The sequence below is a fragment of the Peromyscus maniculatus genome, chromosome 6 (assembly GCF_049852395.1).
Source record: "Peromyscus maniculatus bairdii isolate BWxNUB_F1_BW_parent chromosome 6, HU_Pman_BW_mat_3.1, whole genome shotgun sequence".
Lineage (NCBI taxonomy): Eukaryota > Metazoa > Chordata > Mammalia > Rodentia > Cricetidae > Peromyscus > Peromyscus maniculatus.
In genome coordinates, this window is record NC_134857.1 from 50,272,040 (window position 1) to 50,284,328 (window position 12,289).

Sequence of the window (12,289 nt, forward strand, 5' to 3'; positions counted from 1 at the left end):
GAATTATATTTTAACTTTTCGGTAAAGAATATTCAGAAGCCGTATGGAAATTCAAAGACACCACTTCCTAAGCCATTCACTAAAATACCAAGTTTATTCAAATATATTGTTACACATAAAACCCAGAATTTCCAAATGTGTGTGCTTTAAATTGTATGATCTCAACCGCCTGGGAAAAATATAGTAAGTATATAGTAACTCTTACTAAAAAACAAAGGGTTGTGTACTAAAAATGGTCCAGTATAAGGTAACGCTAGGCATATGCTTGCTTAGATTGAAATGTAAGTTTCAGTTAATAAACAATCTTAGCCTGCTCCATTTTTTTTAAGCATATTGAGAATGTGTTCTACCTGCTAACATGGCACTGCATTACTTGGGTTTCTCATTTATACAGTTAGTAACCCCGTGAAAAATGTCTGCTTGCTAACATTTAAAAAGAGCACTCACATGTGACATGTGTCTGTTAACTGAACATTGTTAGTTATATTCCTCCCCTCCATTACCTCTTCCAAATGGCCTCAGGATATTGAAATTATGCTGGATCAAATCTGATTCTGTTAAGTAGACCTAATGACTTAATCTTCTCAGCATTGTTTTAACCTTGACTTTTGAACACAGCTTTATAATGAATCAATAGGGCTAAAAGCATTCTTATTCTGACCTCTGAAATAAGGTCCACAGGTGGTGATTCAAGACTAGCCCGTTTGGGGTTTCTGTAAAATATTTCAATGGCAGTGAACCAAAGTTGTACTGCCAATATTCTAGTAGTCCCTGTTAAGGGAATTAAAGGTTCTGACTTAATGAGCTCTTTTAAGACTAGCCAGTTATGGCAGCTCATACTTATAATTCCCAGCACTTTAGGGCTACAGAGTGAGACCATTTTAAGACAAATATAGCTTACATGATACCAGATCTATTAAATGAATGTCAACATGATTGTCCTAATGTAAATGTTTCATATAGTTTTAAATCTAAGAACAAGACTAAAACACTACAAAAGCAAAATATATACTTGTTTTGCTTTGTGGTGTTAGAGCCAGTAGAAAATGCAGGGGCTCTGCCACTAAACCTTTTTGTTTGGTTGGTTTTGGAGATCTTAATATGATATCCAGGCTGACCCTGACTTAGAGATTCTCCAGCCATTAAACTCAGCTAGCTCCTAATGCAATCAGTTTATGTAAAATAAGTACTAGACACCTGATTTATCCAAAAGCATTGGCTCTAGTTGGAATGAATGCTCTTCCATCTATTAATAGTTAATGTTTAACCAAAAAGATGTTTAAGCAATCCTGGCCTGATTTTTTTTTTTTATAACTTTTACCACCTCCATCTATACATTGAAAAGCTTTAAATCATGTCAAAATGCTTGTCATTTTGTTTAATCTAATACCTACATATACAAAGAACTGCAATGCTAACTACTGCAACATATAACAAAAAAATGTGTTAAAGAGAATATTTAAAACACTATCAAGCAAATAAACTATTCATATCAAAAATTATAATTTTCTAAGTGGATGAGTCATCTTTCAGATAATGTACCATTTCTGATCCTTTCTACCCGACCATGGAAGGCTTATGATATTTCTATATAAATTTGCTACTTTTGCTACCCTGACTTCCATCTAGCAATGGTTAGCCTCTGCTATACAGAATAAGCCCACTTAGAACTGCTAATTTGGGTTTTCAACGAAAAACTATTTTCCACATGAATTCCTTTAACAAATATAGAGTGTAGCATACCGTATTTTTTAAGTCATATAAGTTATTAGATAAACTTTGGTAAAGAGACAAAGAGACTTCAGAGAAACATGTTGAAGTGATTTCATTTAAGAAGGTGATTATGTGTTGGCTGAAAAAGAGTATCAACATTAATATCAATGAAATTAGTGACACTATAACAATATTTAAAATTTTAAAAAATTCCATTTCTTTTTCATCCTTGTCAGGCCAGGGACATGACATCCTTTTTGATGAAATTCTCATTTCAGGAATGACAGCTTTCTTAATATGTCCAATTTCTGTTCTGCTCCACTCTTTTAGTACTTGGCTTACTCGAGGGTAAATTTCAACAGGCTGCACCTCAGGAAGTGGTCTTCGTTTCAACATCTGCACACGCTGGCGGACATCATCAATACTTTCTAGGAACTTCAGTGGAGATTCATCTTGTAAAGATGTCGTCACTGTCATTAGCTCAAGTTGTTGCTCTCTTATCTCCTTCACCCTTTCGATCTGTGGAGTGTATTCTTGACTAACCAGCTTGCCAACATCACAGAGAGCTGCCAAAAAATATTTTTTTTTCTGTTCCAATGTATCAGTAAGCTCCTTAAAATACTGAATAACAACTTCCTTATCACTTTGAACCATTTTCTCAGAATGGCATTTCTGTTCTTCAAGCTTTTCAATAAGACGAGTGATATCTGTCCAGTGTGTGTCAGTTAACTGTTTAAACAACTTCTGAGGTGTATCCTTTTCTTTCAGATAGGCACTTTGAAGGTCATCTATAGGGTGACCGTGATGTTGGCCGATAGTAAGACAATGGCCACAAACTAATTTTTTATCTAGTAGACAATAAACATTTAATGGTTGCCTGTAATGTTCAGGGCAGGTGACAACATCTGGGTGGTCTTCTTGCTGGTACTTTTCAATAATTGCTCTTAATGCAAAATTGACAGGTAAGGATTCTATACCAGTGGAAGCAATTTCAATGATACTTCTGCAATTAGGACACTTGAGTGGAATTCGCAAAGGTCTCCATATATAAAAGTTACCAGATGCCTGGAGAACATTTTCCAGACAATTTCTACAAAATGTATGAGAGCATGGTAGTACTCGAGGATCTTCAAAAATACTGTAACAAATAGGACACGTTAACTCGTCCTCAAAATTGTGCATTTCCTGTCAAGACACACAGAAAAAAAAAAAAAAAAAAAAAACAGTAAGTCTACGTATAGCATACATCTGGCACATACTATGTAAGGTTTTAGGCATGACCTTCAAATTAAATACTGTATTTGCCGGAGTTTTTTTTTTTTCAATGACACTGTAATTCAGTTAATAATAACTGGACCATTATTCCTTTCCAACAAAATCCCAACTAATCTGTAATAAAATGCTTTAAATTAGTCAAACTGGTTTTATGTAGTGAAGACTATAAAATTCAGCTGATGTTCTACTTACACAATTACTATATGTAAGTCTTTGTAAAAACTGCACTTTGTAATGTGTAAACTGTAATGAACAGACATTTGTATAACATTAGGCTTAACAAAATTATTCAATTTAAAGGGAGGAAAAAAATGTACCTGTTTGTGATCATTTTGGTTTTTGCTGAGATAAATGCTAGAGTTGCAGGTATGAGGCATCACAAAACTGGTTCAATCATTCTTACAAACTATATTCAGCTTCTCTAGAAATGACTGTTAATTTAAGATCAGCATATGCAATTCCTATTTTTCTCTCCCTTTTGCCCTTCTTTTGTGGTGCTAATACTCAAACTCAAGGACTCGTAACATGCTAGGAAAATACTCAACAATGAATTATACAGCCCCAGATCCAGACCTGTACTGCAGTTTTCTATAAACCGGTAATCGCCCACCCACCCCCACTCCCCCCACCCCCGGAACTGAGGACCGAACCCAGGGCTTAGCAAGTGGTAATTTTAACTTGAAAATTTGAAAGGGAAAATGTAACACAAATTTTAAAAGGTCTTATTAATTAAAAAAAAAAAAGCCAGATATTGGGTGAAAACTGAGAGATCAGAGAGCAAGCCAGCCACGTCTTACCTCTAGGAAATCCTCAGCCAAAGAGGGAGTGTTCCTGTTTCCTCAAACTGAAAGCCTCTGTCTGAGTCCTTACCTGGAAGGGTCTTTTAGCTGACTTAAAAGACTTTTAGCTTTTACTTAAAAGCTTCTAGTTCCTGGTCCTCCCACCTCATATACCTTTCTGCTTCCTGCCATCACTTCCTGGAATTAAAGGTGTGTGTCCATCCCAAGCAAAGACAAAAGATCTCAAGGATTGGGATTAAAGGCATGTGTCATCACACCTGGCTCTGTTCCCAGTGTGGCCTTGAACTAAAGAGATCCATATGGATCTCTGCCTCCTGAGGGATAGAATTAAAGGCATATGTGCCACTGCCTGGCCTCTATGTCTAATCTAGTGGCAGGCTGTCTTCTGATTCCCAGATAAGTTTTATTTGTTGAGCACAAATAAAATATCACCACAGGAAAAAAGTTTTAATTATAATTAGCATTGGCAATAAAAATAGATTTGAAAGGTAAGAGTTGATTATGGTGACAAGTACTGAGAATCTAAAACAAATAGTAAAGAAAAGAAAGGATACCATTCATCTCTTTCCTTCATTTAAAATGTTTGAGGCTGAAGAGATGGCTCCGTAGTTATGACTACAAACTTGTTCTTCCAGAGGATCAGACTTCAGTTCCCAGCACATAAGGAAGCTCACAACCACATACAAAACCAGCTCTGGGGTATCCAACACTTTCTCAGTACCTGCACATACCTGCCCACAATGCACGCACGCATTAAAAATGTATTTTTAGACTATCCCTAAAACAAAAAGAAACTCAGCAATAGTTCAGAGGCTCATTGACAGATGATGGACCCCCATAAGCTATTAATATTTCCAAAAGAAGCTGGCAGTTTTGCAGCCTACTTTTAGTTTTCCTTTGTATCATTCTCAGCAAGCCATAATCCTCAAAACTGCCTAGCCTTTTGGCAGGGGAAAAAACAAAAAAAATCAAGTACATCACTGTTTATAGAACCTTAAACAAATCCTAGGTGTTCTTTATGAAGAGTATAAAAACTGGCAAAACCTATATAAAACTAGGGCTAGGGCTAGCTTAGTCGAGTGTGTTATCTAGATGCATGATGTCCTGCATTATCTCCAGCATTACCAAAAAAAGTTTGTAGCAACTGCATTTAAAACTAATTGTTCTTTAAAACCCTGTTTGATCTGTTTAGTCCATAGCTCTAACCATCTGTGAGACTTCTGCTACCCTAGATTAAGTAAATTGACATTTTTGCTTCAAGCACTTAAGATTTTGTAAGGATTTTCCTAACGTTTATGTTATGTATTAGAATGTAAGCCTCTTATAAGGTCAGAAATAGTATCTAAACAATAGCAGTGTTAACAGCAATCTGGGCTTTTTAATAATAAAATCTGTTAGAAGCAATGAAGAGCCCATCAGAAAGTGTATCATGTACTGTCTGACTGACAATATCCGCAATGAGCCAAGTTGTGGCAGGCAGAGACTAAGTTTTGACCTGTACCGGATTCCAGGAAACGAATGACTGGGCAACAGTACAGAGGATGACCGTCACTGAAAAGAAATGCAAGTGAATGGTGTTTAGAAACCTTTACGTCACCCCACACCCACAGAGAGCTGGGAAGTCATACCAAAGTTACCAAAGAAAAACACCTTCCTCAGAGTACTTCAATGATGTCAAATACACAATGAAGGAATACAGACTAGTTCTCTGAAAGAGTAAAACTGAAGCAATCGACATACATTCGATCCACATTTAGTATCGTTAGCTATTTGGTGTGCAGGTAGCAAAACGAAGAAAATCAGATCTTAGGACTAGTTTTCTTACACAGTAAAATAGCTCTAGTATTATTAACCTTCAAAGTTCTAGCCTGTATCTCTCACAGGAAGCTAGAGAGGGGCTGGGACATAGCTCAAGGAGCGAACCATTTCCCAATGCAAGCCTGAGGACCTGGGTTTGGATCGCCAGAACGCACGAAAAGCTGGGCATAGTACATATCAATAAACCAAGACCCAGACAGCAAGATGGAGGCAGAGGTGGAAAAAAGACCTAGTCTCAAAGAAGTTAGGAGGTTGTCCTCTGACCTCCACACATGCCCTGGGAAGGGAGGGCAGCATACATATTTGCACAAACTCAAAGATTTTGGAGGATGGGGAAAAGTATCTCTGAGAATCCATTTAAATGACGCCCCCAAATAGCTCAACTTTTAAGTTGTAGAGTTTCCAAATTATCAATGGCAACCCTGGACTGACTCTACAAGACAATGAAGCAACACCAAATATTAATTTACCAGATTGACAAAATTACACTGGAAGGTGGGATTAAAAAAAAAAACCTAAAATTTTCCTTATTTAAAAAAAAAAAAAAAGCCACTAGTGGCAGCGGCACACGCCTTTAATCCCAGCACTTGGGAGGCAGAGACAGGTGGATCTCTGTGAGTTCAAGGCCAGCCAGGTCTACACAGTGAGTTCCAGGGCAGCCAAAGCTACACAGAGAAACCCTGTCTTGAAAATCAAAACAAAACAAAAAAACCTAAAGAGGGGTATAGTGGTGGCACATGCCTTTAATGCCAGCACTCATGAGGCAGAGGCAGGGGATCTCCAAGTCTGAGGTCAGTCTGGTCTAGAGTTCCAGGACAATCAGGGCTACAGAGAAACCATGTCAAAAAAAAAAAAAAAAGATAAGTCAATACTTAACATTTTTATTATTCTGAATGTGCATCTCAGTAAGCATGTGGTCAGAGCACGGCTTTCAGAAATCAGTTCTCGCCTTCCTCCATGGGTTCCAGTAATTAAACTCTGGTCATCAGGCTATGTGACAAGCACTCAGTCACTGAGCCATCTTGCCAGACCAAAAAAAAAAAGGGGGGGGGGGTAAGAAATTTAAATACATTAAAAACATATTATTTAAAATACAGAAGTGAAACTGGGCAGAGAGTCACATGCCTTTCATCCCAAGCACTTGGGGAGCACAAACAGTAGGATCCTCAGTGAGTTCAAGGCCAGCCTGAACTACACAGTGAGTTCCAGGACAGCCAGAGCTACATGGTGAGAACCTTTCTCAGAAAAACATAAGAAAAAAGAAACACTGCTGTGGGATAATGCTTTTGTACACTGGTTTAATAAGACGCTAACTGGCCAGTAGCCAGACAGGAAGTATTGGTGGGACAAGCAGACAAAGAGAATTCCGGGAAGTCAGGAGATGCCAGCCTGCTGCCATCCAGGGAGCATGTAATCACACACAGGTAAAGCCATGGAACACATAGTGACATATAGATTAACAGAAATGGGCTGAGTTTAAGTGTAAAAGCTAGTCAGTAGTGAGCTTGAACTAATGGCTGAACAGTTTTAATTAATATAAGCTTCTGTGTGTTTACTTGGGGAACGCGAGTAGGAGAGATTGGTCCCAACCGCAGGCCGACCAGTACACAGGAACTCTTCAGCTACAAAACACACAAGTAAAAACTAAAAGACAATGTTAGGAGATGAATGTCATAGGTATTAAAGAACAAGAATAGGGAGTTTCAAAGTATCTGCCAACTTTTATATTTAGCTGTTTCATTTAATCAGCACAACTAAAAATCTAATAAACTATTAAAAGACAATCCTCCAAGTGGCCAGGCAGAAATGCACAATGCAAACCAAGAAAACATCAGCAGTGGGATACAGCCTGAGCTGTATAAATGAGACTCTGTCAAGAACATGGTAATTTCTAAAAAAAAAAAAAAAACCAACCTGGAAGACCCCAGTTACCCCTTATACATGCTGTTCTGTAATATAACCTAACTGCTACTCTTTTTATCAAGAGATGAAATCTATTAACCACCACCACACCCAGAAAATTTTGTATAGGTCAAATGACTGCTCTGACCAAAAGCAATGCTTTGAGTTCTGTGTGTAAGCCTTTTATAATACTCCATGACCAAGGCAACTTAGAGGAGACAGTTTATTCTGGCCTACAGTCCAGACAGCCGGACAGCAGAGCAGCGGGACAGCAGAGCAGTGGGAAACTAGGAGATTCGCACGGCTAACAGGAGGCACAGGACAGAGAACTGAACGTGAGGTAAGGCTTTCCACTCTCAAAGCCCGCCCCACTGACAGACATGTCCTCCAGCAAGGTTGCATAATCTCTCCAACAGTGCCACCAGCTGGGGACCAAGTATTCACTTCAAATGCCTAAACCCATGGGAGACATTTTTCACTCAAACCACACCCTAGCAACCAGTGGCTATAGAAGTCTAGGCTACCTGGATTTTAAAAACAGACATATTAGTAAAAAGGCCTTTAATCCCAGCACTTTAATCCCAGCACTCGGGAGGCAGAGGCAGGTGGATACTTGTGAGTTCGAGACCATCCTGGTCTACAGAGCGAGATCCAGGAAAGGCGCAAAGCTATACAGAGAAACCCTGTCTCAAAAAAAAAAAAGCATTAGCAAAACCTATATTTAAAAAACAACTTTTTCTACTTAAAAAAAAAGTTATCAAAGCACAGCAGGGCAGTCTATGGATCACCCAGACTGCTGAAGAGGCAGAGATAGGATCATTTGAGCATCGCTGAGGAACACCTCCTAGGCCAGCCTGGGGGTGTTGGGTTTTGTTTTGTTTTTCAAGACAGTGTTTCTCCATGTAGCCCAGGCTAGTCTCAAACTTACAGAGATCTACCTGCCTCTACCTCCCGAGTGTTAAGAGCTAAAGAGTGTGCCATCGCCAGCCAGCAACAGGTTGTTTTTTAACACTGGGATGAAATCTGGGGCTAAATTATCTATTTGTAAATTATTTCAAATTTCTGTGCTTTTGTATAGAACACTTTTAAATTTCTCATCTTTAGGTAAGAAAACTGAACTATAGTGTATAATCAGGATACTAGATAAATAGATTAAATATCAGCAGCATTAAATATACAACTCCTGACCCTGCGCTATTAAGTGTTAATTCATTAACATTTAATACATTTACCTGCTCTTCATCTTTGAACATGAATGTTATAAAATATTCATTACATTTTAGTTTTGTTTCATTTTTTTGCACAGGGTCTCATATGTTCTAGGCTATCCTCAAACTAACATGTACGAAAGGTGTCTCTGAACTCCTGAGTGCTCAGGTTGCAAGCTGTCCTCCATCACAGGGCCACATTATATTTCACAATTTCTAAAGAAACTGTATGACTTGCCACAGGCCTTCTGGTGAGTCAGCCAAAGCCTGGGAAAATTCATGTGGTGCTAGCACCCCGCCAGGGCCTCACAGCCTTGTGGCCCTAACTGATAAAAGATCTTCATGAAATTACAGACTTACTTAAGAATTACTTCCATTAACCAGGCATCTACCTCTAAACCCAGCACTTGGAAGGCAGAAGCAGGCAGGACTCTGAGTTCAAGGCCAACCTGATCTACAGAGCTAATTCTAGAACAGCCAAGATAACAAAAAGAAACCCTGTATGGAAAACATTCAGCAACACACTTTCTGAGAGGCAGTGTCAATATATACATTACCTAAAGTCAATCTTTTATCTTACCAGGCTAAATTCAGTGTCTTGGGTCACTAGTAATGGATGTAGATTAATGTTAATGCTGAGCAGAAAAGAATAAAACTAAGTCGGATAGTAAGCGCAGTCTGCAAATGTATCAATACCACCATTTGTGTGCATGCCTTCAGATGTACAGGCATTCTTGTAAAATTTCTGTTACAGAAAAGTGAAAATCTTGCAGGGTAAGCGGATCTCTTTGAGTTCTAGGCCAGCCTGGTCTACAAAGCCAGTTCCATGACAGCCAGAGCTACACAGAGAAACCCTGGTGGTAGGGGTGGAGGTAGGGTTGCCAGGCAGTAGTGTGGCACACACCTTTAATCCCAGCATTCCAGGAGGCAGAAGCAGGTAGATCTCTGAGTTTGAGGCCAGCCTGGTCTACAGTGAAAGTTAGTTCCAGGACAGCCAGGGTTACACCAAGAAACCGTACCTTGAAAAAAAACCCAAAATAAACAACAAAAAAAGGTAAAAATCTTTTAAGATTAAGTCAAATGAGAGTTGTGTATTTCTTACATTACGCTTCCTCCATAAGATGGTTAGAATTTTATACATCACCAGTATACATTTTTCAAGATTATTTTACATTTTGCATCATAGCCCAGATCATACACTGTAAAAAAAACGTATTATTGCGTTTTCTTCATATAAACTTTACTTCCCGGAGCTTACCTGGCTTTCTGATCTCCTGATCTGGATACTGAATATACTTTATGGTCTCCAACTTTCCCAGGTCCTTTTGTTATTCTAAAATTAGAACAATTTTATATTTCAGATTTTGTAAAGTAAAGAAAAAAAAAAAAAGGAAGCTACGCTATTGCCCGATGGTTGGATTTTTTTTTTGAACAGTAGTGACAAACAGCCACTACGGCCTGCAGTAAATATCCCTTTCATCTTGAAAAGCCCAACGATTTTGCCACACAAAGGACTTTTTACAACATAGTGCATCATCAGTGAGGAGTCTGGACAATGTAGCCAATAAAACGATGTGCCCACTAAGCTCTCCTCGTGGGGCTGGATGGGTTTTCTGAGACCAGGTCTGTGTGTAGCCCTCGCTGAGGACCTGGACTCGCTGGTTTACCAGCATGGCCTTGAACTGCCGAGCGATGCCGGCTCTGTCTCCCGCGCTGGGACCGCACGTGTGCACTACCATGCCCACATCGATTTCACCAGTTCCTAACTACTGACCGAAGTTTCTGCCCACGTCCCAGCTCCCGTCTCTGGAACGCTGCGGGACTCTCGGTCCGTTTTCCCTAGGAAGGTTCCCATCTGTAAAATGGGCGTGAAGTTCAACGCGAACCCCCCAAACAAAAGAAGAAGCTCAAGATGGCAGTCGTCCCCTCTTCTCCAGGATGTCCCGGGCTCCACCACCCCGCCTGCTCCTGCGGGGTCCCCTCGGCTCACCCACCGGCCGCGGAGGGCCGCGGGCCCGCCTGCAGCTCCACGCCGCCGCTGCACCCGCGCGCGTGGGGCGAGAGCATGCATGCCCGCCCGCCGGAGCCCAGCCCGCCAAGCCATGCTCCAGTCCCGGGCGGACGCAGCCGGGCACCCGGGGCAGCCGGGGCTCGGGGCCGCCTGGTCGGGGCCGCCGGGAGCCGAGGGACTCACCGCTAGGCTGGCGACGGCGCGGACGGCGCGGACGGCGGAGGATGCCAGGCGGCCTCGGGAGCGCACACTGCGAGCCGCTCGCCCGCGTCTTCAGGTGCCCGGCCGGGGGGCGGGGCCTCGCGGCGCCACCGCCGCCTCCGAGCCACTTTCAACTGCGCCGCCTCCGCCAATGAGAGGGCGCGGGCGGCCTTTGAAAGTCAACGGCCGCGGGCGACGCGCCTGCGCACTCGGCGGGCGGGAGGGCGGGCGGCGCGGCAGCGCGCGGGCGGACGGACGGGCGGGCGGGACGCTTCCGAGGAGGGCGGCCGGGTCGGACGCGCCTCGGGGAAGAAGGGGGTGGGTGGGTGGGTGAGGAGGGGGCGGGATGGCGCCAGGGCCTGGCGAGGGCGGGGCCGAGCGGCCGGGGACGCGCGGGACGCCGGAGGCTTGGGGGCGGCTCGGCTGCTCTGCTGCTTCCTGGCGACCACGCCCGCCCGCCCGAGCTGGCGCTGGCCACGCGGAGCCTTCCATTGTTACCTCACGGGGGCCCCGGCCCCGGCCCCGGCCGCCGAAGTCAGCGCCTGGAGGCCACGGCCGCCGCCCACCCCGCCGAGGCCCCGGGTCCGGGGGTCCCGTCCCCCCCGCACCCTAGGCGCCCTGATCGAGCGGAACAGCCGCCTGGCGCCTCCTCCTGGCCCCGCTACAGACACGGTGCCCACGACGGCAAGAGAACACCGTAACCGTCGTCGTTTTCACTTTCGGGGAGAAAGAAACTCCATGCCGCTGCCCAGACACGCTGCCCGGTCCCGGCTCCGGTCCCAGTTCGCTTAAAAGTCATCCTCCTGGGCTCCGCCATGGGCATCGCCGCAAGACTTCGGTAGATGACAGAAAAACATGACGAACAGAAAACGGATAGTATTAGTGGAGGCCTGAGACGAGCTCAGCTGTCTTCACCAATTCGGCTTCCTAAGAAGTTGTGAAGTGCGGATCCCAGGGACGCCCACAGATAACGATGCCTTTCAATTTTGCAGATCCGTTTTAAACATTGAAGCCAGCCTGGTGGCTTTTTTAACTTCGCCAAAGTACTATGCTGTGACTCGTTTTTCCATAGCAATACATGCACTCTTAAAAAAGTGCAGTGGTGACGCGGAGAGGTGGCCCAGCTATGAAGAACATTTGTTTCTCTTGCAGAGGACTCGGATTGGGATCCCCGTACTCACAAGGCAGCTCACAGCCCTCAGTAACTCCAGTTTCTGGGCACCCAATGCAGCCTTCTGCCCACCCACTCTGCTGGCGACAGGCGTGCATTTGGTCAACACACACGCAGATGTTTAAAAGATGTAAAGTCTTTTAAACGTGTAATCGCCTGTAGAATGAATATGGCTGAGTATTGATGGCTA

The 12,289-nt window shown here is 43.0% G+C and overlaps 1 protein-coding gene across 5 annotated transcripts; it reads right to left on the reverse strand.

The window, feature by feature from the left end:
* Nucleotides 1-75: 75 nt before the first annotated feature.
* On the reverse strand, nt 76-11,050 carry Trim59 (tripartite motif containing 59). Of its 5 annotated transcripts, none has more exons than XM_076574228.1 (3): nt 10,911-11,050; nt 9,975-10,049; nt 76-2,898 (listed from the first exon to the last, which is right to left on the reverse strand). In XM_076574228.1, exon 3 carries the CDS (start codon nt 2,893-2,895, stop codon nt 1,687-1,689), a length of 1,209 nt encoding a protein of 402 aa, XP_076430343.1. In that variant the 5' UTR covers nt 2,896-2,898; nt 9,975-10,049; nt 10,911-11,050; the 3' UTR covers nt 76-1,686. The 5 variants fall into 5 exon arrangements, 4 of the variants coding, with proteins under 4 accessions (XP_076430343.1, XP_076430345.1, XP_006999142.3 ...); XM_076574230.1 differs by lacking the exon at nt 10,911-11,050 and adding an exon at nt 10,711-10,753; XM_006999080.4 differs by lacking the exon at nt 10,911-11,050 and adding an exon at nt 10,491-10,744.
* Between the last annotated feature and the right edge of the window lie 1,239 nt (nt 11,051-12,289).